The sequence below is a fragment of the Blastomyces gilchristii genome (genome assembly GCF_000003855.2).
Source record: "Blastomyces gilchristii SLH14081 genomic scaffold supercont1.4, whole genome shotgun sequence".
Classification (NCBI taxonomy): Eukaryota; Fungi; Ascomycota; class Eurotiomycetes; order Onygenales; family Ajellomycetaceae; genus Blastomyces; species Blastomyces gilchristii.
The window spans coordinates 4112932-4137934 of record NW_003101679.1 but is presented as its reverse complement, the minus strand read 5'-3'; the positions used below and the strand labels follow the sequence as shown (position 1 = coordinate 4137934).

The 25003-nt window shown below is 47.7% G+C and overlaps 5 protein-coding genes across 8 annotated transcripts; 2 read left to right on the top strand and 3 right to left on the bottom strand.

Annotated features, from left to right (window-relative positions):
- Positions 1-1118: 1118 nt before the first annotated feature.
- Positions 1119-3554, bottom strand: BDBG_03056 (JmjC domain-containing protein). The gene has a single exon (XM_002626833.2). It carries the CDS (start codon positions 3271-3273, stop codon positions 1477-1479), a length of 1797 nt encoding a protein of 598 aa, XP_002626879.1. The 5' UTR covers positions 3274-3554; the 3' UTR covers positions 1119-1476.
- A 1148-nt stretch (positions 3555-4702) lies between these two features.
- BDBG_03055 (GTP-binding protein) lies at positions 4703-6430 on the bottom strand (the record flags this gene model as incomplete). The annotated part of the gene is made up of 1 exon (XM_002626832.1): positions 4703-6430. One exon carries the CDS (start codon positions 6428-6430, stop codon positions 4703-4705), a length of 1728 nt encoding a protein of 575 aa, XP_002626878.1.
- A 3976-nt stretch (positions 6431-10406) lies between these two features.
- BDBG_03053 (MFS multidrug transporter) lies at positions 10407-19294 on the top strand. Of its 4 annotated transcripts, XM_031721071.1 has the most exons (7): positions 10407-10952; positions 11035-12517; positions 12629-12827; positions 12898-14044; positions 14164-15073; positions 15132-17837; positions 17970-19294. In XM_031721071.1, the coding sequence occupies exons 4-6, from the start codon at positions 13954-13956 to the stop codon at positions 15961-15963; spliced, it is 1833 nt and encodes a 610-aa protein (XP_031577490.1). In that variant the 5' UTR covers positions 10407-10952; positions 11035-12517; positions 12629-12827; positions 12898-13953; the 3' UTR covers positions 15964-17837; positions 17970-19294. The 4 variants fall into 4 exon arrangements, with proteins under 4 accessions (XP_031577490.1, XP_002626876.1, XP_031577491.1 ...); XM_031721072.1 differs by lacking the exon at positions 10407-10952 and having other exon boundaries at positions 11595-12517; positions 12904-14044; XM_002626830.2 differs by lacking the exon at positions 10407-10952 and having other exon boundaries at positions 11526-12517; positions 12629-14044.
- BDBG_03052 (uncharacterized protein) lies at positions 18393-20092 on the bottom strand (the record flags this gene model as incomplete). Its single annotated transcript, XM_031721070.1, has 4 exons — positions 18393-18592; positions 18819-18951; positions 19747-19955; positions 20027-20092. The coding sequence occupies 4 exons, from the start codon at positions 20090-20092 to the stop codon at positions 18512-18514; spliced, it is 489 nt and encodes a 162-aa protein (XP_031577489.1). The 3' UTR covers positions 18393-18511.
- A 595-nt stretch (positions 20093-20687) lies between these two features.
- BDBG_03051 (purine utilization positive regulator) lies at positions 20688-24256 on the top strand (the record flags this gene model as incomplete). The annotated part of the gene is made up of 2 exons (XM_031721069.1): positions 20688-22835; positions 23072-24256. 2 exons carry the CDS (start codon positions 20688-20690, stop codon positions 24254-24256), a joined length of 3333 nt encoding a protein of 1110 aa, XP_031577488.1.
- Between the last annotated feature and the right edge of the window lie 747 nt (positions 24257-25003).

Genomic DNA, 25003 nt, shown 5'->3' with positions numbered 1-25003 from the left:
CAGGCAAAGATGCCTAGTCGAAGCGTCTTCAAACTTCCTCTTACCTTCGAGAGCAAGAGACAAACTGCGGCACTCCAGCGCTACATGGAAACTCAACGTCCATACGCGTCATATCTCCCCGATAATATGGATTTCGTCGCCGAGAACATCTATCTCACTGCTAGCTTCATGGTTATTGCCGTAGACTTCTTACTGCTCTGCCATTGTCACTTACGGTGGACCCCCGTCAGCGCATGAACTGCCCAAAGATGAACCCTAGTTGTGTTTTCACCCCAGAAGGTCAAGTGTCATGGGGAGGTTCTTGCATGGCGTAAGTCGAGACAGCCCATGTCCTTCCCTTTGTTGTGTCTAAAAAGTATCAAAACTAACCTCGCTGTCCCATACGAAAGACTTTACAACGTCGAATCGCCAGGAGGCTACCAACTGACCGGCCTGTCCATCCCGGGCGTTGACATCCTCGGCTCCAAAGCAGGCTATTCACCAGAGAAGCCATGGTCCTATGAAGACTTTGATCAAATTTCCTCCTACAAAGTGACGGAGGAGGAATACGAAAGAGGCATGGCTCAATTCCGCAGTGGCCGTTATGAGTATAAGTGGGAACACGTTGAGTTCGACATGGCGGAGCATAACCGCTTGTTGGGGGGTACCAAGGACGAAGTTGCAAAAATCCGCGCGACAGCAGCAAGCGCAGTTGGAAATGCTTAAGCTTGAAGCTGAGTTGATGGAGCGTTGGACCGCAGAGAAGGCAGCTGGTGAAATCCCTATGGATTCAGTAGCAGCCTTGCTGGAGGGAATGTAACTGACTATGCCGACATCCCTTTCCTCTTCACTCTCCTTCCACTTGGACCTTTTTCTAGGTCCCATACGTGCATGAGACTCAAAGCTAACTCTTCATTGATCCCAACATCACTGTTATTGAGGCGCCACTGAAGGCCAACGTGTGGAAGATTGAAGTCAAGGATGGAGATAAGATTGCTGCAAACCAAGTCGTGACGATCCTAGAGGCCATGAAGCTGGAGATCACTGTGCAGGCCGATCCCAGCACTGCTGGAGGAGTTGTGGAGGAGATCTTGGTCAAGCCAAATGACTCCATTGAAGCTGGGAAGCCGCTTATGTTGGTACGAATGGGAGGGATGGCATAATAGTTGGCACGTAGAGAGGGGTTTTAAGTGTTTCGTGTTTCGTGTTTTTTTTTTTTTTTTTTTTTTTTTGTTATGCTAAGTGTAATCTGGGATAGTGGTTTTGGTCTATCTCCTCACCTGTGTTGGATACTCCAAGGAGAGATACCTCGTATACAGCCCTTATGCCGGTTTGATATGTATTTCCTCCTGCCCACCAGAATCACTTATTTTCGACTGAATACAGTGCATGTATGTGTAGCATTCATAATAGTTTATATCCTCGTAAGTGGCCCGTTGGCGAAACAGCCAGGGAATGGTTATGTAGATACAATCTAACAGGTATAGCATCGAAAACCTACGTCCACCAAAAACTCACACTGATTCCCGCCCGCAAGCCGCGCACATAATGCCACCAGCCAATAGGTATGTACAAACACTCTCCTTCTTTCAAAACCGTCTCCACATACTCCGCATCTGAAAACCTAGGCCACATCGAATCCCAGGTCTCAGATTCAGCTGGGGACATCTCGATAGCAGCCAGATCCACCTGCGATGTATTGGACATGTCAATTTCCTGGTGTTTCCCCTGCGACTGAACCTGAACGACCGTTTCTTTGTCTGCATGTTGCTGCTGTTGCGGTGAAGAGGATGCGGGATTAACCACCTCCATACCGCGAGGATATATTTGCGACGCGGGTGTATGAGGTGAGTATAGCCGTATATATTTCTGTCCGACGACTTGAACGAGGATGTTGTGGTACGGATCATGGTGTAGTGGCGATATCGTCCACGAAGGGCCTATCCATGTATTGATGATTGGGTCAGAGAGGGTATCGTCTGCTTCACTCTCGGCTTCACTATTATCGGTAGACTTTCCACCTTGGTTCTGATATTTCTCCTCGTCACCCAGAGTATTCCTGAGTTTCTTTTTGGACAGCCCGTCTTTATCTCTCGCCATATTCTCGCGTAATCTTTTCTCATATAAGGGTGTCCCGGGCTCCGGCGCTGGGGGATCTGTATAGCAGTAGTCTGGGATACAAATATCATTTCTCAGCGCAGGTATTTGCGCCATTAAATCGTGCTGCGCCATATAACCAGTTTCACCTGCTGCTCCTGGGCCTTCTCGATCCCTACCATTCGCTACATGGTCACCATTATCACCCCCACTTTTATTCCCATCACCGGGCCCCTTACCGCTACTTTCCGTCCTCCATATGTAATCTCGCACAAACTCTCCGAACGGCATGATACGCTGCCCCCATCCTTCGTCTGTATAGGACCGACCCACCTCCACAGGGACCAGTCTCCGGCCATCATACGTCCGTTGGGCCCAGTAGTCGAGGGATGACCAGGGTCGTGTCGAGAGTGCGGGCCAGTGATTCACTGCATCCGTGATGACTAGTGGTACGCGGATGTTATTCATATGCTCTGTGAACCGTTCGAGGGATGGGGCGGAGAGGCGACGAATTGGCCGTCCTAGCTTTGGAGCGGGGGCTGTATCCGGGGGAAAGAGAGGCGGAGGTATTAGTCTTCTACGTTTTAGGGGTGGAGGTTGCTCATTTTGCTCAAGTTCAGTGTAGCCCTCGAACTGATCGGGTTTGTTAAAGAAGAGTGCGAATGGCCTGGTCGATGGATGAGAATCAGTCAGGTCTTGTAGGCATGTTATAAGCGATTCAATGAGTGATTCTCTGCGCGGAGCGCCGGTCATGATCAGTGCTCTGTCAAGAGTATGTATGGCCGGTGACAGCCATGGCGCATCTGAACTAATCCTCCTGTAATCGCTAATCACATCTTGCTTATGTGCATGTCCGTTTTTCGAGGTCTGGTGGTCAACTTTTTGCTGCTGTTGCGCCACCAGTTTACAGCCATAGACCTCGCCGTTGTCGTTGTAGCCTTGGTGTTTTCTGATTGCGTTGCATACTTTTACGATGCTAGTGTCTGTATAGAGCCGTCTCCAGCAGGCCTTCACGTCTTTAAATGGGAACACGCGTAGTTTAGTGTCCGCGAGGGCGAGAGCATTGTCGGTGTCTTGGAGGAGAGCGAAAACGAGCTTCTCGGAGTCACCATCGAAGCACTCGCAGATCGGGTCATCTGGAGGCGGTGACGATATCGTGGACAGAGCTAAACGAGTCAAGCGGTCGATTGACTGCATCAGGTAATAAATGAAGGCCCCATATATGAAAGTGTAGATAGAGGTTGGCAGTCGGCTTCCAGACTGAACCAACCATAGTATGCTTCGGAAAATCTATTCTCCTGCTTCGAGTTCGGTTCGCCTCGGCGCTTGTCGCGCCTCCAGCCGTCGCGTTTTTAACTTGAGCTCTTGTCCTGGCTCTGATCTTTGTCTTCCGCCAGTGCTCCTGCCATGTAACCTTGGAAGAGACAGAATGTTTCTAGATGGCATTGAGAATACGCCAGTCCAAAAACTCCTTTCAATTTGATGCAGTCGCGGCGCACACGAACAAACCCCGAGCTCCTATGCAAGCGGCGAGTGGACGCAAGAGACAGCCACGCCAGCCGAGCTACGATTGCCATGACCACAGGCCCCAGGACGCTGTGGAATTTTACCCTCAGAAGTGCTTGCTTGACCTTCAACAGGGGGCCGTGTGGGATCATTGCCTTAATTTTGGGCTGCACCGAGCAGAACAAGGGAGCAACCACCGTTAGTGCAGTCCGCCTGGTATGCCAGCAACTAGATGAAGATCTCTACAACAATTGCGCCCCATTCGGAGTCAGTGGTTCTTATGGGCCACCTTTTAAGATCATCCGCGTTCCTTATGGCAGCATAGTGGTTGGAAAAGGGACAGCATACCGTCTCCGGGAGGAAGTCTCGTGCGAAGTGGATATATATCGCATCCTTCAAAAGGCTTAGGGATCTGTAGTCCTTCTGTTTCTTGGATCAATCAACCCAGGATTGACACACTTCTGCACGGGTGTGGACAGATACGAGATATGCTGCTCATGGCTTTGGGGGGCAGGGGTGTAGTTAAGCTTGTGCATTCCAAGGCATTGCTCTCTAAAATTAAGAGATCAGGAGAATAAATTCGCTCCTAGGGAGTGATACGTAGGGATCTTCAGTACCGAAATATTTCGTGAAATACCGAGCTGAAGCGTGCTTTAATCATTGACTTCCACGTGTCGAATTCGTAATTACGATCGGAAAAGCGAGGTCCTGATAAGAAATCACTACATAAGCAGACACCTCCAGAATTAACAAAAAAAAAAAAAAAAAAAAAAAAAAAAAAGCGTGGTATATATATATAGTGCCTAGATCTTTGATTAGTACCACGGGTCAGCCATTATTACAGGAAGGGTTGTCGAAAGTGTCAGCGGATGTTTATTGTTCATAAATATTATTATTGGGCAATTGGCATAATCTGATAATCTTGTTCGTGAAGATTCAATGTAGGCCCAGCAATCCAATGGCAATGTTATTTTGCATGTTATCAGATTTGATGAAACAAAGTTAGGCGATAGAAAAGAGGTATCGTAATCTTGTGGAGGATAACTATATCCAAAATATCTATATAAAAATACATCTTATAGTACGTAAACCCACAAAAGTCTCACCACATATTATTCTGTCAATAGTCCTCTAATAATCGTACCACTCTCTCCGGTATGGATTTGACTCCTTGCGCATTGATAGCACTAACAGGAATGGAATACAACTTGCCTCGCCACGCATTTTGTTGACCGGACGGATGCTCCACCATGCCGTTTTCGACCTCTTCCAGATAGGAACGCAAATCTATATAGTTCTCTTGCGTTTCTGGAAGATCCGCCTTGGTCCCGATGACAAACCACGGCTTCGTATACATAGGCGGAAGACTCTTGGCGGAGACATCACGCTGGGATGGAGTCAAGGTGGGTGGCGTGAGCTGCTGTGCGCCGCCGAATTCGTCGGCAAATTGCTCTGATGAGGGATCATCCAGCGGGATCCATGAGACTAGCCGCTCCTCTGTTTGAAGATTTAGATCCCGCTCTCGAAGTCGGTTATACTCATACAGTTCCCGCCAAAGCCCCTTTAGCGCCTGGACAGCGTCACCTGCGCTAAGGTCGATGACGAATGCCAGAACACCTGCTCGCTCGACGTGACGGAGGAAGCCAAGACCGAGGCCTTTGTCTAGATGTGCTCCCTCTATCAACCCTGGGATATCCGCAATGGTGAAATTGGTCCGCCGAGGATGGCCCGGTTTAGGCTCGACAAGAGGACGTCCCGAGTGATTATCGATCACAACGGTGCCGATCTTCGGGGAGAGGGTGGTGAATGCCCAATTCCCAATTCGAGTTCGACTGTTTGTAATTGAACGAAGAAGCGTACTCTTCCCAGCATTTGGTAACCCAACAAGACCAACGTCAGCCAGTAATTTAAGCTCGAATTCAAGCTCTAGTTTTAGTCCCTTTTCACCTCTGGTTGCAAACCGGGGCTTTGGGTTCGTGTTGGACGCAAAGGTCGGATTTCCTAGACCGCCAACCCCCCCTGCGGCAAGCAATATCGGGTCCGGCATATGCTCTGAGAGATCAAGGTAAATGGGTGCCTTGGGTTGTGTGGCAGCTAGCGCAGAGCGACGAGCAGGTGGCAGCACTGGAAAGTCTTCCGTGAGGAAATCAGAAGGTTGCGAACCGGGATAAAAGACCCATCGTTCCCGCCGTTCCGACGCAACGCGCATTCCCTCATCCTTTCCCATTTCACGGATAAGTTCTGCCAACCGGCGCTCTTCCTCTTCCAGGGGATCAAGCCGCCCGATCTCGCGGACGACGGTTCCGACAGGCACCTGTAACAGCACATCCTTACCCCGCTGCCCTCCTTTAGACTTTCCTTGGCCACTCCTACCGTGCCCAGCCTTGATTATTCCTTTTCTCGCGAGTTTGTGAAGACTAGTTTGACCTTCTACCGCCTGTATGAATATATTTCCTCCGCTCCCACCATCCCCTCCGTTCGCAGGTCCATCATCAATGTACTTTTCTCGAAGGAACGAAACACAGCCGTTACCCCCCGATCCAGCGTGGATCGTTAAGGTGCAGCGGTCTTGGAAAATCGAGCGGGAATAATCGGACGGACAAGGATTTAAGTGGCTGTTATCATAGGGTTTGTCTCTGGCGAATGGCTTTGGGTGGGGAAATCTAATCTCGCTGCGCCCATGTAGAGTGCTGTTAAGTCGTCTGGTGGTCGCCGTAGAGGAGAATCGTAGGAGTTTTCTGCTTGAAATTGCCGCGGAGGTGGGTTTAGGTATGGAGTTCGACAGCATAGGATAGAGAAACGGCATTAAAGTCTGCCTTAGCTGCGACGTGCCGCTTCCTGGGCTCATCCTTTGCTTTAAAACTCAACGCCAGCCAGCCTGTGTTTTAGGACAACCGGGTTCTTTAACCCTTATTTCATTTGTTGTGCTGTCAGCTCGGCTAATTGGAGTCGAGGCAGTGGGAGATGCTCAAAAGACCCTTTCTGCGCACCTGAGAATGGCCAAGCAGGGTTGACATATTTCTTGAACTGATAAAGCTGCTTTTCAGGAACGACAAGGTTGAAGCTTCGGCTTTGATACCCAACACGTGACTTGGCTTCGAGAGGGCTTCTAGAAGTATATTACATAATACGCGATCACTTCTTGTTAACCTACCCTATGCTATGTGTTGCATACCCCCAATCATCATTTTAGGCTTAGGAAGCTTCTCGTCGTGTTTGCCTAGGACGGTAGAAGGAGGACCATGGGCCCAGTATTGAGGATGTCTGGCACCCTGTAAACAGTATTTCATAATTCATTTCCACTTGTTGATGCTGAGATACTGTGCTTTTATAGGAGAGGAATTTGCAAGACGCCGACGCTAGAGCTTGTTGCTGCAATTACTTATCCGTAAAATATTACCTACCTCAAAACTGTAAAAAGGGAAACGGAAAAGGGAAAAAGAAAAAGAAGAGCCAGCCAAATAGGAAAAGAAAGACGTAACGAGCAGATTATAACTAACCGCCTATGGCAGGGGTGGGGAGCATAAACCCTAGTAAGGGAAGGCAAAGAGCAGGCCACTTTAGAATGAATGAGACATCTCACATTATTTGATATGTTCAGTACTTTGAGCTTTGCCTTGCGAGATTTTTATTATCTGATCGCCCGTCTCAATCTCTGTTGCATTGTTCTTCACAGTTATGGCTGGCATTATTATGCTCTCCCACGCCACGCAACTAAAAGCTGCCAATCTGTCGTTAGCCAAGCAAGCCTGTCAGGGAGAGGATGCAGGAATAATAAATGTTTGCAAGATTCCAACTCCGGGATTCGTGGGCAAATGATGCATGTACTAATCTTAGTCGAAAGTCGTCATCGCCTCTCAGCCACCCATAACTGTCCACAGAATACTTGGTTAGATCAATGCAACGAATCTTCTGCAGCCCAGAATTCAACGGCAATTTATGGCATCATCCCTTCTGCAGCATCTCATTTTCTTCAGATGCAAGACGTGTCTCGTGAGACAGTTGGTATTTGGGGATAAGGTCCGGATGGATCAGCCAAATGCCCGAAGGGCGAACGACGGTCGCCAGTTCTTCTGATTGCTTTGTTTCAGGTCATAAGTGATTTGCACGCCGCCGGTTAGGCGATAAGAACATCCTTCCAGCACAAGCCTTTGGGAAGTGCGTTACACAAACACCTTGAAAGGATCTTCAACGAATCTGCAAGCGCCCAACGATAGCGTCCAGCTACATGCAGTCAATTCATTTCACGCCAGGGTTCGCCAGTTCCTCAGGGTTCTGATCATCCTCAACCTTCTGGAACTCCAACGGTCCCGAGGAAGGATGAGCTGTCAACACGTATTAAAACCATTCTCTGACAATTGGTCTCTGAAGAAATTTTTTGAAGCACATGACCATATGGTAATAGAGGGGGACTCTTGTGAACTTGGGAATTATGGACCTTGACCAGCTTGTTCCTCAGTTGTCGAATGGGAATTGCCTTTCACTTCACTTTATTTTCAATATTCAGTTTTTAGTATTTGTGTGATCTATTACCTCTCAACCTTGGTGTTTTATTTTTTCGGGCCGCGAGTACTGCTATGGGTGCGAGGTTATCGTTTACCCATCTTCCAGTTGCCTCCAATCGCTGCATTAGAAAATTCACGAAGACAAGAGATCGCCGAGTCACGCCTTCAGCATAGAAAGTCTCGAAGGTTTCGCTGTGAACGTGTAATGATGCATTGGCCTACAAATCGATGATGCTCAAGGAACTGAGGTGTTCGAAGTGGTTCATGCATCAAGCAAAAGTGGAGTCTGCATCGTGGCCAGGCTAAGCTCATTATTAAGAGCGGAGGTTGCCTCACCTCGCGGCACATGTTAAACAACGTTTGGATGACTTGCTGGCTCCCTTTTTTCACCCGATACGCGTTCAAAAGAGCCTGGAAGTAAAGGCATTATTATTGCAACACGGTTCGGTTCGCCTTTGTGTCGCGGTGACGAGGCGGAACGTCGGAATGTGGGTTCGTTGTCGCGGGATTTTGTCGGAGAGGCTTGGAGTGATTGGTCAGGGAGCTGGAGAAAGAAGCCCTGATATTTTGAGATGGCTTGGCATATGCGCACCACAAGCCCGACCAGCGACAAATGAGAGTCGGAGGCTGCGAACCAACAAAAACGTCATACTCTGCGAATGTTCCTCCAAGCGAGCGGCTTTGGGCTTGTATGTAATAATGGTCAGGCATCGTACCAGCTGGACATACCGATACATAACGTGACAGAATCGTTCATAGTAATGAACAGTTTCGTTACGCAGACTAGTACGGTCTGGTACACATGAAGCAGGAGCACGGAGCATTGGGCGACGGATGCTAGGGCCGGAGGTCTAATTCAGCACATGACCCACTAGCCCTCGCTTGGGTCTACCTAGTGGAGACGTGAGTTCATCGTCGCTGCGCTAAGGATCCGTCACCGCGGGACCGGAACCTTGTACCCGGGGAAGAACGTTTTAAAGTTCGACGAAAAACCAGTGGACTGACAGCCAGCTTAACCCACTCTTTCACCAAGCAAAAAGAGAACACGAGGTGATGAGCGGTCTGGAAGTAGAATTGAAGTCTCACTGCATCCTGGGATTCTAGTTGCGGCTTCCGGGTGAGGACGGGTCGATAGCTCCAAACCTAATGACAATTTCCAACCCGGGGTTGATATTCCTGTGTAATCGTACTTTCTTTGGGAATAATACAACCAAGATAGTTTTTGACAAACGCGGAGTAATAATGACGCCATCTCTATAGCCTCGAATTTTTGGTTGTTTTTCCCCCTTGAAATCAGGAGTAGAGAAAATTTATTGAGTTCGCGCCCTTCAATTGATGCGCTCGTCTCATTTGTTCAGCCAAACCGAACACGTGTGGGCAAGTTTCTTTGAAAATGTGAAAATGACGGTGCTGTTCTTTGTGCTTGGCCAATTAACATGTTTTGCCTGAGATGCATTCAGGACTGGTCCAGTAATTCTTGTTCTATCCGTGAAAATGCGATTTTTGTTGGACTCAGCCAGCCTTCAAGGGTCCCACGTAGCTTCAATACAGGGAAGGTGGAAGAAGTTGACTGCCTTCGGTAAAAGACATCAACTGATGATTTGTCGATCGCCACATGTTAATTGGCCAATGAAAACACAATTTCGTCTGCACTCATTCGAGGAAACAACACAAGACTTCGGCTCAAAGCTGGAGGTGATTGGGCCACCAGACCTCGCAAAAATCCCAGACTGCTGGGTCAACCTGACTAGCATAACCTTTGCGCAACGCTTGCATGGGCTATCCGGGTTATCGGTGCGTCCAAGCTGCCTGCAATCTTGCTGTCACCTCGGGACGCCCATCTGTTACATGCATTACCAATGAGGGTGATTCTTGTCTGTACCATTTCGTAGGATTATTAGTTTCATCCTACGCAGCGTATTCAGGCTCTGCTCCAACGCCAAACGATGGGGGAATCAAGAGAGGTTTGAGCGAACAAGTAGCAGAAACTTAACGGATTTACTCACATCCACCCGCTCCACTATTCGGAAATTTTTTCCCCCCACGTTCGATGCCGCCGGCGCCCTGCTTCTTCAGATGAAATATCGTCGTAGGCTTTCAGGCGGCAGGCATGCAAAGATCTTGGGCTGTCAGTTTCCCTGTTTTTCCATCGCTTTCTTATCTGGCGTGTCCATTATTGTTCAGTGATCACCTGACACAAAATCAGCGTTAAAACGCGTGATACTGAGAGAGCGAGACCGACACCGACACCGAAGCAGGGGTGGCATTGCTTGAGAAGTGTGATGATATGCATTTTTGGCATAAATCCGCCTGCGCCTCTATAATTTTCCCGAGGTTGTGACGGAGACGCATTTGAGTGATAATGTCTGAACCGTACGTTGATCATTCTTTTCTAGCAGGAATCGAACTGTACACTTTCAAGGCAGCGGCCGCGGCAGTTTGAGGAAAAAAGGCAAACCTCAAAATATCTGTGAACCATCCAAGGCAACGATCCTATTGGGTTCTCGCAGATGCATCATGCAGCAGGGCGAAGTGTGATGACGGCGGTGAAGGGTGCAGCCAAAGTGATGTCAAAGCGCGCCAAGCATGCACTGTGCCACGAGAGAGCGCGCGGCTGCAGGGGAATCTCCTATCATTTCCTATTTTGGACCGGACTACCTCCAGCCCTTGGACAATTAAGCGCCTGGTTTAGCGCACTCAAAGTTTGACAATCACTCTCCTGCCCGGTTCTTCGGATGTCCCGCTACTGCGAGTTGGTCTGCCAGGTAATCAATCAAAGGGGTGTGCGGCCGGACGCTGCCAGCAGTCATTTCGCAGCGTAAACTATCGCGATCTCTTTACGTTCTTACTTGATACTCTTTGGAAGTGAGTGGCACCTGATGCTATTAGAGCGGCGGTTCCCTTGAAAGTGAATGAGATTTCATTGACTAATGCGCTTCATATGAAGTCAGCTTCTCCACAGTGCAAGCGGAAGAACATTGTGGGAAATCTAAGGGGCGGCTTCTTAGTTGAGGATTTTCATCCTATCTAGCTTCTGCCGATCCCATACGTCATAGTCAACGGTGGAAGCCAACGAGAGTGTACTTGCAGCTCATTAGTGCTTTTGACCTATGTACGGCCAAGGAACACATCTGGCCCCGCCGGTTCGAAACGAGGGGGGAATATTCTGACTGGCTGCCAGGCCCTGGTGGAAATCAAGTTAAGAAGTTTTTGGAAGAGCTTATTGACCAACAAACAAGTCAGCCTCGATTTGTTCTTTTCAAGCGTGGTAGCAGATTGGACACGGCACACTCGGATGAAAACATCGAGAAGGGGCTAATGGCTGGGCCATAGAACGGCCAATTAAATCCTTTACGATGGCCCCCCCTGTCCGCTCGAGTTCTTCGCTAGCTTGGTGACTTGGTTGACCTTTCCATTGGGATGATTGACACCACCATAAGAAACTGGCCGCCTGGCAGGTTATCGTCGTGCAGGTTTAACATTTCATTGTTAAATCTGGGAAGAGGGCTTTGTTGCTGTTGAGAGCCAAAGGCTAAACGAAAGTTCGATATCCTAGGCTCTTGTGATAGTTCCGTTCCGGCCTCCATATGGAATGGAAATGAGCACAACAAGCTTTTTCGCCCCTTTTGCACCGGCAATGCAAGGAATTTGTGGCGTTCCTAGGACTGATTTCTGAATGTACCGTTTCGTTTGGACGATATTACCACAATGGCTGGTTGTTCATGAGACTCATCAGAAACCCAGCTCCTCAGTTCCCCACCTGTTATTATTTTTCTACCCTTGATTTTACAGTTTCACCGGGGGAGGGATGCCATGTCTCATCACAACGGGGATAAAGGGTCCTTTCCTACCAATCACGCCACAAAAGCTCACACTGAGAAAGGCAAACAAGGAATAGCCAAGGAGGCCGCTCCAGAAAAGGAAGAGAGTGGTAAGGCCTAGAAGAGGTGATTTGCTGCTGCTAACAACTGTGCCACTTCCCTTAGTTGAATTAGAGCATTTAACTATCCAACCGGCCAGTGTCAGTACCGTACGTTGTTTGAACCATCGTGGTAATATTTCCGTTCGGATGGTAATTTATACCGCTGCGGTACATACGATTAGTGTATGGACAAGCCTCGTATCTTTGCCCCATCTGGCCGTTCGTGGATCCATACCTGTATTATTATTGTTGAAACCGTTCTTTCCAGATTGGCGGCACTCAATGTTAGCCCTGTGTGGCCTGGATAGCCGCCGGAGGTAGTCGGCAGTATCCTTTGGACGGTAGGTACAGACAAGGAGCTCAAGTAGCCTCGCTACTAACACAGGCCTCACGAATTATCACGCGGCATTCTCTTATTAAAGTGGAGGCCTGTGATCTGCCTACACATCGCGCACCCTGAACTGCACGCAATGGTCTGCCACTGGATGACGAACCATCACTTTCCATGGTCCGTACCCCGTACAACGATCATCAGTAGTACGAATACTGAGTTATCGTTCAGCCCATCGTAGCGCGCGAAGCCGGACCAGGCATGGAAGCTGATAATTAATTATTATAGTGAACGCCGCAGGACACGAAAGACGGGATTGGTTTTTTGCCCTGCTCTACCAGGTGATCTCGCCTGTTTGCCTAACCCCTGTGCTAGCCCAATCGAAGGACCAAAGGATCTTTGAAGCCCGCGTCCTGAACGACCAACAAAGTCAGTTGCAAGGTGTCAATTTTCTTCGATCTCCTTGCCTTACGCCAACATAGCGCATGTATGAACTCCCTTGATAGCTCCCACTCTGTTGCTCAGTCCCACGGATCGACTTATTCAAAGTATTTTAGTTTTAGCCTATCTTGGTGGAGAAGGGTAACTACTCTCCACTCTTTTTTTTTTTTTTTTTTTTTTTTTTTTTTTTTTTTTTTTTGCTTTTCAAAAGGGGGAAAAGTTCTGTCTGTATCATTATTTATACATTCCTGGATGAGGAATCCATGGATTATTCGCCTAGTGGATACCCGCATTGTCAAACCCGATTCAGAATGGCAAACCCCCCCCCCCTGGTTCGCTGGGACTGGCTGCGACTATCATCCAGTGCCTGAAAACCAAGGTATGATAAATAGTACCATACGGGACTATTTCTGTTTGCCTATGACGCAGTGTTTCATTCCCTCATCCCCAGAATGCTGTGTATTTTCAAAACTTCTTCCCACCGCCTTTCTCCCCCCCCCCCACACTTCTTTCTGCTTCGCCTTCAAGATGCCCTTGATACATGATATTATGCTCACGATTGGTCGAGAGTATCTTATGCCTTGCGGCCCTGTCCCGACCGTCTGGGAAGCTTTTAAAAGGATGCCATGCATCCCCCCCGATCCCCCACCAGCCCTGACTCAATGGAAGCCCACTTGTTATTGCTTCCTTCAAGGACTTAGTTTATTTCATGATCGTTTTACCTTTGCTCTTTTCTACAGTTCAATAATTGCAAAGTTAGTTTCACTCTAAAGCTTTTAAAAAAACTTCACTTTTACTGTGAATCTAAAGAAACGGCGTTAAGCTCCTCTTTCTAAGGAGTTCGATCTTTTGTCTTCTTACAACCTCACTTTATGTTTTATTGACTTCGTTATCTCACTCAGAGATCTGCTCAACGTTTTCACAATATTAAAACTGAGGTTCCTTTTGGAACTTGTCTCGCATACCAAAGGCTTTGTGACAGTGGCAGCCCAGTGCTTCTGGATCTGGACGGACGGTTTCCACGTCAATCAGCTAGAGGCTTGATATCTGGGATACTAGACATTTTTTGAATCGTCTATAAGCTGGCTGTACAGCTGGAAGCTATACATCTTGCGTTTCGTGAGTCACGCTCGAAAGTCAATATCTGGCCCTCCATTCTAAGAGCTGGCGGGATGCTCGGCCGCTTGATGTCAGCATTCAGAGGAGGTCATGCCGCGAAAGATGGAGAAGACCGGTTCCCGTCACAGCAACTATTCGTACTGGGTACGTATGATGCCCAGCACTTTTTGTTATTGCCTTCTGCTTCCTTTCAATTTATGGATGATTTGAGGGCTTCACCTGATCTTTAAATGTGCCCATGACAGAGCTAACTCCATATGTAGCGCTGTGTCGAATATGCGAACCTATCGCGTTCATGTCGATTTTCCCGTATGTTTATCATATGGTTTCTTCCTTCAAAGTCACCGATGACGATCGCAAGATTGCCCTGTACGCTGGAGCAGTAACTTCCGCGTTTACGTTTGCCGAATTCACAACTGGAGTCTTATGGGGCCGAATGAGCGACAATTTTGGTAGAAAGCCCGTTTTAATCATAGGTTTAATTGGAACCGCTATCAGCATGATCGTATTTGGATTTGCATCAAGCCTCCCGGTTGCCCTACTTGCTCGTGCTCTCGGAGGGCTTCTTAACGGTAATATCGGCGTCTTACAAACGACAGTGGCGGAGCTTGTTACAGACAAAAAGCATCAACCGCGAGCGTATTCTATCATGCCTTTCGTGTGGTGCCTTGGCTCGATCGTTGGACCAGCGATGGGCGGAGCACTGGCTCAACCATGTGACAACTACCCTCATCTCTTCCCTCGCAATACGATATTTGACCGGTACCCGTTTTTGCTTCCGAACTTGGTGTGCGTTGTTATTCTATGCTTTGGGATTACCATTGGTATCCTGTTCTTGCAAGAGACCCATCCGGGAAAGAAGTTCCAACGCGATAGAGGTATCGAGCTGGGGCGCAGGCTGATTGGTGTACTTTACCCGAGGCCAACTCCCGTTGAATCATTTTGTTTGGAATATAAAATTCCAATACAATACGATGAAATTCAAGTTTTAGCTGAGCAACAACAGCTGCCACCTGGATACCGAAGCATTGAAAGTTCTCCCCGCCTGTCTTCCGCTAGAGTGCCCGATGGGAGTTTTAACGTTAATGAGTCGCCTAAGAAGAGCCAGGGCATTGTCAAAGCATTCACGCCAAGAGTTATTTTTGTAATAATAAGCTATGGGATCCTTGCGTAGTAAGTGTCCTATTCTCCTGATCAAGGGTATAAACGTTCCATTCTAACACTGTCACAGCCACAGCGTTTCATTTGATCAGCTAATGCCGATTTTCTTAAGCACGCCAGTCGCAGACGTCAAAGCCGAGCTCCCCTTCAAGTTTACCGGAGGGATGGCCATGTCAACAAAGCAGATCGGATTTATACTCGCGGTCCAAGGACTTTATTCAATGGTGGCTCAGCTTTGGTTCTTCCCGTATATTGTCAGCTCTTTCGGAACCCTTTCTGCCTACCGTTTCGTCCTCTCCATATGGCCAGTCCTCTATTTAGTTGTCCCTTACCTAGTACTTCTTCCTGGTGGATTTCAGATACCGGCTGTTTATGCAGCGCTGATTGCTAAGATAACTCTGCATGTGATTGCCTTCCCTTCAACGAACATATTACTCGCCAACTCAGCCCCCTGTACAACGGTCCTAGGTTCTATTAATGGCGTTGCAGCTTCCACTGCAAGTCTCAGTCGCGCGTTCGGACCTACTGTAACAGGTTACTTGCATTCGAAGGGCCTTGCATGGGGATACTCCGGTCTTGCCTGGTGGGCCTGCGGTATCGTCTGCTTCGTGGGGGCCGTCGAGAGCTTTTGGATCGCAGACGATGAGATAAAGGAAACCATTGGATCCGAAAAGGTCTGCATAGACCAATGCGAAGCTGGCGTCCATGACGAGCGAGAGACATTTCTCCCCAGAGAAGCCTTGGTGGATCACTTGACGTCATTACCTGTCCGAGCCCCCAGGAATATTTGGTCGACGAACGAGCACATTGCTCCCTCTCGGTCAAGCCTTGATGATATCGAAACTCTGAATCTGGACTCAGATGCCTCGGGACCGTCATTCGCCAGAGGAGCAAATATTTAAGTTTTCAGTCTTTTTCTATTCCCTTTCAGCTTTTAGATGACTGGTTCGCCACCTTTATGCATTTCCCTACTATTACTTTATAATACACGAATTTCATTGCTCTACCTCACCCTTTTGGGCAACAGGCAGCAGAGATACCTGACTTTGTTATCACCATCTTGTTGTTTCTACTGCCTGCGAACCGTTTCCTTGCCTATCTATTTGTTTGGGTGTTCGGTCTTCGGGCGACGCACGTGTCCTGGAGTCATTGGCGTTGAAACTAGGGCCATAATCTACGCGAGTGGATCTTTTGTCAAAAATCGTTTTTATGACTGTCTGTTTCTATTTTTACCCCAATCGTCCAAAATTTCGCCGTTTTGTTTCTTAAGAGATACCTAATCCTTGTTGACCATCAGGATTGCTTATCTATTGTGATAATTTCGCTCTTTTCTGTTTTGTTTCCACCTCTCCTAGTACTATTTACTTTTTTCACGACAGGGACACGCATTTCGGGTATGGAATAGATGGATGTGGATATGATTTCTGAGGGCATGATAGGATCTATCGGTTGAATTTGTTTGGTTTCCATTGAGGGTGACATTTTTCGTTTCTATTCATCTTTACTATGTCACGGTTCTCCCATCGCGATGTGACATTGCACGGCATGGATATCATTGTCACTACATGATTTATTTTGAATTTTCAGTACTCTTTGTTTAATTTTCTCAAATGCGATACTTCCAGTGGGATAGGTGATACGCTGCAATGTCATTCGGGCAGCGTTTAGAATATCAAAATATGCTCCATCACAATCTCCGCTTCATCTGTTTTTTTTGTATGTATTTTATTTTTGATTCTGCACTTATCACACAGGACTGGGTGGTATACAAACGTTCCGATTCATACATGACGCATGTTCGCCTTCACCACTTGAGAGCAGCCCAGACTTCATTCTGTTCATGATAAAATTGCGGCCCAAAAGAAATGACATCAGCCACTATTAACTCATCCAACTGAGGAGTTGGTTGGATCCCTCACCCATACAGATTTAAGAAAACATAAAACGAAAGATCTCGGACATCACATCCTTGCAAAGAGGGGCAAATTTGCAAAGAGAAAAAGCCCCTCCCCCCCTTTTTTAGCACCTATCAGCTCTCGTCCGCCTTCAATCTCGCGGGGACTTTTTTGGATTATCCCCAAGCATTCAGGAATTTATGGCCAGGGGTGGTGGGATGGAAGAAGACTCCGGCAAAACGGGTTGCGATTCCGGAAGCAAATGTCAAGTTTCAATTGGAATTCATTTATCCCTGTTCCTCGGGTTTGTTTTCTTAGTCTCCCCACCTTTGATCTGGCTTAGAGCCGCCCTCGTCTCCTCTTTTGCCTGGTTGCAAGGAAAATAAGATAAATGCATCATTGCGTACCTGGTGCATTCGCCTGCATCGTGAACATGAGCCTGAGCACAGCATACACCCGGGATCCTTTCCTCCCTTTTCCCTTCGTCTTGATTCGCTGGCTGCGTGCGTTTGCTTCTCAATCCTATTATTACCAGCACATCATGGCAGAGGTCAGCTGGATAGTCATCGCGGCCAAATGCAGCTCAGGGTGCCCAAAGCTATTCAAATATGCATGACAAAATGCCTGCGTATTTTACCATACAAATTACCTCACAATGAGATGTTATCGAAAAAATTCTTTGAATAGTATCCGTTGCAGATGCGAGGATTCCGTGCGCAGCATAGCCAGGTGGCATGAGAAACAGTCATACCCTCCTCCTCTTAGCAATAATTGCCTGCTTATCTAGTTTGTTTTCCTTCCCTGAACATTTTATTTCCCATACAAACTTTGGTCAGTGTTGGGAAGAAAACCCACTGGTTTGACCGCAGACACTGAGACAAGTAAGTAACTGGAAAAAATAAGTATTTTGTCACATTTTACTTTTTAGTTATTGTGATTAGTTCAATCTATCGGAATATCACATTTCACTATCAGCATGTCCCTCTCGACAGAGTTTCTAATGACTTAAGCAGATGTGACGATATCTTCGTTTTTTTACCATAGCCGATCTTGACCAAATTTGCCTGCCGTGGGAAATATGCACCGTGGATCTCTAAAACCTTCTACCTGGGGCACGGAACGATAAGCCGGGCGATACAGAGGATACTGCAAGGTCGTACCTGGGGCTTGGAAATATTGCGATTGAGCGATGAAGGGATGGGTCGACCCAAGAATGCAGCAAAATGGAGTGAAGAATCATCTCACGCTGGCTAGGAATTGAAAGGGAAACGATTGTCATATTTCCATGCATGCCTGAGAACAACATTGGCCAATTATGCCATTTGAAGGCATAATCGGGCTTGAATGGCTTCATTTCGAGCCACGGCAAGAACGAAGCCGATTCCAACAAAGAAAAACTTGGATCTTCCCTGGGATTCTTAACGGCCATCAAGCCACAGAATTGCCCGCTTTCGTTGCAATACCTGGAATTTTGCGTGGGGTAACAAACTGTGTGACCGAAAAGATTTGAAATCACGACGGACTTGTATGCACTACCTACTGTACGGAGTAGGTTTTAGTCGACGACATCGGGCTGGAACCAAATGCCAATCTTCTGTGCCTCATATGGATTGAATTCGTTGCTTATGGCCATTGCCTTTGGAGGATGGATCAGAATATGTGAACCAGGGCTCACATGGTGCCTAACCGACCGTACCTAGGTATGGCTCACACTCTTTCTGAAGAATGAAGTTTTACCTTCTCCCAACAGGCATTATCTCCATTTTTAGCGAAGAGGTTAGGATCAATGTCGAACCTAAGGTAAATAATAATGCTGATTTCGTCGTATGTATGTATGAATGTATGTTATGTACAGTACATACATGTACGGAGAATAATTTTGACGCCGTAGCGTCTTCTAAACACTCCTCGTCATGCTCCGTTTCAACCATGTATCCATGGGACCGGGACCTGCTATGGTCAAGGCGGTTGAGCCTCCCCAATTTCCATTTAGCACTGTAAGGCGAATAATGAATGACCTTCTGAGATAGGCTTGAACTTTGAGAATAAGGTAAAAAACGGGATAGAGACTGTTCGAGTAGTGTTTCTTAACTTAAATTTTATATTTTTAGCACCCTATGCCCTCTACTTTATTGAGCTCGACTCAAGGGAGTAGTAGGTGGATTGAGGAGAGAATGCGTGGGATGTCATTCCCTTTCCAGACTATAACAACAAATAACTATACAAGGGCTTGAGAGAAAAAAACTGCTTATCAGGGGCAATTTAATCATGGTCTGTCCACGCTTATTTTTTAGTTGAAGCTCAGCTCCATCTCCTCATTCTTCTTTTGATCTTTTTTGACCTGAGGGGCCTCAATGCTAGAAGATGATTGCAAGGCGTGGAAATATAAACTTCAGGGGAGCGGAATATGAAGCAAGCATGTTGGGTCGCGGAATTTCCCTTCGCAATCGTGGAATGGATTACCAGGCTGGTCTGGTAACTACTGTACAAAAATAGGTAAACTGGAGCAAGATTGATGGCCCCATCCTTCTGTACTCTGGCAAGCTCAGCGGCGCAATACCAAATAACGAATGTATCTCTCTCATACTGCGTAGTTGCTGCTCTTTCTTCAGAGAGGAAATATGCCCCAAAAAAAGAATAATGTGGTGGACTGGACTCCCTAACACATACTCTTGTCAGCCAATTATTGCACGATGGTTAACTAGTGAACAAACTAATTCTGACGGCGTGCCTCAGGACTCTCGGCTGCTGGCTGCTGTTCGGCCCAGTTTCGACCTCCCCCGCACGAACGCGTCTAGGATGCATGCTGCTTGCGATGTTGTATTGTTCGGCCGAACAGTTCTCAGCGACTGCGCTAAACCCGACAAACGGGAATCCGCGCATGAGACAAACCTTCGGGTCCCGCGGTCCAGCCCTATCTCCAGTTTTCTTCCTAATATCTCCGCATTTTCATCGTTCTTAATGACAAACCTCCCTTTGTTTCTGGCTGTTGTGGCTGTCTTTGAAATCACAGCCTTCTTCTCAGGGGCTGCGTGTGGAGAATTTCTCAGGCTTAAACTAAATAGCTCACCATCTCCACTGATCGCAGGTTGTGGCCCGCTTCGTTCGAGCTTTGACAGGCGGCTGGGGGCAACATTGCGCAAAAGTTTGATTGTTCCGCTTCGTCGCCCATGAGAAGAGCTCCAGTCCCTTTCTGTGCTCTTCCTCCTGTTCGGGTTTCTCTTTTGGTCTAGGCAACGTCCTTCCACAACTCGGCCAGCTAGCTTTTGCTCGAAACCATCTTCTGGAGAACGAGGAGTGCATGATTTCCTACCGTTTCTCTCATAGATCACTATTCTGCTGCTGTCCGAATACTGGGGACGTCTTACTGACTAACCCGACGCTATACAACACTCCACGGGTGTCAATTCTCCCGATAAACAACGGGGGAAAAGGGGTGACTTTGCAAGAAACGACCAATGTGATTGAAACATGATGACTTGTTTGAAAAAACATCTACTTTTGTGCTTATCCTTATCTGAAAGATATGGTACATGTATCATTTGTCGGTCATGCTAAGTCTGCCACCAGCTTCACCCTCAGGTTTATCTACCTCCTCTTGTGGCAGCAAAAGAGACTACATTTCGATTGATCTTCACCCTTCTTCTACCTCAATCAAAAAGTCATCGCACCATCCGAATCTCAATGATCGTGGTCAACATTTGTCCTTGGATCAAGACCCGCTTCCCGCGATGTCAGCGCCCAGCCGCGCCCCACCACCATCTACCTCCTTCTCCTCATTCCGTAGCGTTTCAGCTTGCAACCGATGTCGTCTTCGCAAAAATCGCTGCGATCAGAATCTTCCTCGTTGTCAATCATGCAAAAAGGCTCGGGTACACTGTGTTGGATATGATCCTACTACAAAGCGGGAGATACCCCGTAGCTACGTGTTTTTCTTAGAGTCCCGCCTGGCATACTTGGAAAAATTGCTTGTAGATAATAGCATAGAGTTCAGGCCACCACAACCGTATGAAGGAGAGTCTGAATTAGAGAAGGTAGCGAAAGACAGATCTGTCTCCTTTTCACATAAATCAGCTCCCGAACCAGATGCAACTGGAGTGCAGCCCCCGGTTGATAAAAATACGACAAGCCAGGAAAAAGTGACTGTGGCCAGATGGGATACAAGTTCGAAAGTCAAGCGTGAAAGAGAAGGGGAGGATGAACTGGTATCAGGTTCCGCCTCGAACCCTGGCCGGGAGGATAATCCGGAGCATGATGCGGATAACAAGCATCAATCTGATGAAGCAAAACATCGGATCGATAATCTAGTATCAAATATTGGTATGGTATCAGTTCAAGGCGCTTCGGATCCGAGATATCTTGGTTCCACCTCTGGAATCTCATTTGCGCGAGTTGTTTTCTCAGCAGTTAGAAACTCCGTTTCGACAAATTCAACTGATCGCGGGACTCTAAAATCCGGAGAACGCCAGACAGGAGGAAGTTTAGGTGCAAACAACGGTTCAAGTTCTATGCGTGATTCTATTTTCGGGTTGCAGGCTAGACCGACAACGAAGAAAGCGCCGTTCCCGGATCAAGCGGTGGCGGAAAGGCTTGTTAATTTGTATTTCGAGCACGCGAACCCGCAAATTCCAATATTACACCGAGGGGAATTCATGGAAGTTTTTCAACGATTATATTCAACTGATCAGGGGAGGCGATCCTCTCGAGACCTCTACCTTCTTAACGTCGTGTGTGCTATTGGTGCAGGTATAATTTTCAATACCAAAAGTGACGTCCGAGTACATGAGGATGAACCCCAGCAAAGCCACAAGAGATCACCTACATCCCCTTCCCATAAAAGACAGAAGTTATCTTTTCAAAACTATCAACCGGAGGAATACCACGCTTCCGCTGTTGTGGATTTAGAGACTTTCCTTGGATCATCTCAACACTCCGACGGTTTCGGTGGCCTAGAAGAACTCCAGGCAGTGTTACTTTTGGCCAGTTTCGCCCTGTTGCGGCCTGTCGCTCCTGGCCTGTGGTATATAATAGGCGTTGCAGTGCGCCTGGCTGTAGACCTTGGGCTACATTATGAGGATGGAACCGGAATTGATTCTATTAGTGAGCAAGAGGAGACTGCCCGAAAAATGAAATCCAACGGTGTCCAGGGCGGTAAATCCGGACAAGACGGTAAAGTGAGATTGAAGATCGGTTCTCGGGAACGTGGGCGGCGGGAATGGGTTCGGGATCTCCGCAGGCGATTATGGTGGTGCACCTACAGCTTTGACAGGTTGGTCAGCACCTGTGTTGGACGGCCCTTCGGAATCACTGACCAGGTCATCACAACCGAATTCCCTTCGCTGCTGGACGATAGATACATCACCAAGGCCGGGTTTCTCCAGTCTCCGGCAAATACGACTAGTTACAAACATGTCTCTCAACACTACTTCAAACTTCGTCTTTTACAGTCGGAAATTCAACAGGTCCTCCAACACCAGCAAGCAACGATGGCGAGGAAGATCGGCAAGAACCGCAATAATTCGTTCATGCATACAAAGCTCCCGTCGCCTTTCCTCGCTAATTTTGACTCATTTCGTTCGTGGAGGCGGGATGTCCATCGCCGCTTGTCGGACTGGAAAGATTCTGCCCCGATGCCTCAACAGATTGGGGTTCAGTTTTCTGTTGAGTTTCTAGAGCTCAATTATTGGCAGGCGCTCATTATGCTATATCGTCAGAGCTTGGTCGTGCCGGCTCCGTTTGCTAGTGAACATAGCCTCTCTGACGACGTGTCGAGTCCGTCGATGACTAACATTGAGGATGCGGAGGATGAGGACGATATTTATCTTAACGTGGCGGAGGCTGGACAGAAAGTTCTAAGGATATATCGTCACTTACATAGGGTTAGGTTGGTAAATTATACCTACTTGGCTACACATCATCTTTTTATGGCGGGTTAGTTTTACTCTTTTCCGCGTTTCTTCTTTGGTTAAACAAGCTCTTGAGTTCTAACACGGGGATAGGAATATCATTTCTATATGCAATTTGGCATTCACCTGTTGTTCGAAGCCGGCTAGTAAGTGGGATGTCTTCTCTGTGCAAATCGGGTTGGTTGACTGACAAACCTTGAAACGAGAAGACTTTAGATGAGGTCGACTTCACTATTCTTGCCGCAACATCTGTTCTGGGCGATCTCATGGAAAAGTGTCCCCCTGCCGAAGCTTGTCGGGATGCTTTTGAACGTATGAGCAAGGCGACTGTTCAAATGTGTCTCTCTACTACTGGATTTGGTTCTGATGCGGCTATTCTTGGAGCATCTGGGCTGAGAGCTCCAGGAGTGCCTGTTCGATCCAATCCTGCTCTGGGAGCGATGCAACCTTGTGAAGAACAACAATTTTCGTCGATAACCACGAGGACACAGCAGCAACGACAAGAACAGAAACCTAAGCAACAACAACATGCCCGTTTCCGGCCGCAATACGATATGGGACTCCAAGACATTTTCCCTGAATTGATGAATGAAAGTGGTCATCATCCACAGCCACCATATCGCGACAATGGCGACCACATCCCTCAGCGCTCCGTGCGAGCGAACCAATACCCATCCCATCAACCCCAAGCCCGGCAGTCCTATCCAGCCACGCAAGTCAAGTATGATAATGCGGGCTCTTCGACACAACAAACAAACTCCCAGCGCCATCAACCGCAACAACAGCAGCAGCGCCGCCAACACCCCCAGCAGCGTCGCCAGCAGCAAGAATATACCTATCCAACTCAACTGCAACCGCAGCAACAACCCCCCTACGATCCCCACAAAAGAACCACCACCAGCCCTTTAACGCCCGTGGCCCCGCACCGCGGCGACCGAGAATACTTCCCCCCCAACCAATTCCTGGACATAGTTTCGCCCACGCACACCACCAGCCCCGACATCGCCATCGCCCATAACCAAGATAGCAATGCCAGCAACAGCAATAACAACAGCCATAATCTCTACGATCCCCCAACTGTCAGCAGTGGCTCGGACGGAACCACTGATATCAATATGGACATATTTTCAGTCCCTGGGTTTGGGGACGCCTCATCATTAGTAGGTGATAGCGGACCGAATGTGGTGGGTACAGGTCTAGATTTGGGATTCGGCATGGCGATCGATTTCCAGCACGATTGGAGCGAGGGGGCTGGGTATGATTTGTTTGATGGGTTCTTTTTTGGGGCTGTCGGGAGTGGTGCTGGCTTTGGGCTTGGAAATGGGGATGTTGAGGATGCTGGCAATGATGGAGGTGGGAGTGGGAATGCGGATGTCAATGGGAATGAGCAATAACTTCAGCGGAACCATTGAGGGGTTGGGGGGGGGGGGGGGGATAGATTGAAAATATGGGGAATTAAAATTTACTCTACATGTGTCTCTTCATCTTCGTTGGATGAATATTTGATGATGTATTAACTTGTTGATTCCATTCCCATCCATGTATATACGTGTTTATGATTGCACGCTTGCCTCTTCTTTTCTTTTCTCTGGTATTTCTCTGCATTCCTGTTCAACTTTCTCATCTCATCGTAAGCTTACGTGAGCGTTCTAGGGCATTTATGCGCTTATTGGTGAGGGGGGTCGATATCGAAACCTTTTTCCCTGAATCACAGAAAACATTCGTCTTCCATATATCCCCTCCCAACAACGATCCCAAAGGCAAGCTAGAACAGCTTTCAAACGCGCAAAACAAGGAAAATATGTTCATGCTGTCCATATCTGCAGGGAATAATACTCTCTGGATATATTGAATCAAAACTGTAAAATCCCGAGCTTGACAACGTAGTGTTCTTCTAGGCCCATTATACTCGTTCCCAGTGGACCGGTGGCATTCCAGGAGCACCAGGCTCCGGCCGAAGTTGACGACCATGTAACAGTGTCCTGGGCTCACGAATTGTCTGGGAGCACAGGGTGGGGGACGTTTGACAGAATGTGATGGTGAGGTTCGCCAAATTGCTTAGGTGAGGAGATATTTATCCGATGGGTAACATACATTAACTATTAGTACGGGGAAGCAGTGTGTGACCTAAATACTTCAGG

Coding starts and splice junctions, on each gene's coding strand:
- BDBG_03056 (XM_002626833.2), bottom strand. CDS start 3,273: ATGCAGTCAATCGACCGCTTGACTCGTTTAGCTCTGTCCACGATATCG.
- BDBG_03053 (XM_031721071.1), top strand. CDS start 13,954: ATGCTCGGCCGCTTGATGTCAGCATTCAGAGGAGGTCATGCCGCGAAA. Junction 14,045..14,163: donor ACAGCAACTATTCGTACTGG/GTACGTATGATG, acceptor CTCCATATGTAG/CGCTGTGTCGAATATGCGAA. Junction 15,074..15,131: donor AGCTATGGGATCCTTGCGTA/GTAAGTGTCCTA, acceptor ACACTGTCACAG/CCACAGCGTTTCATTTGATC.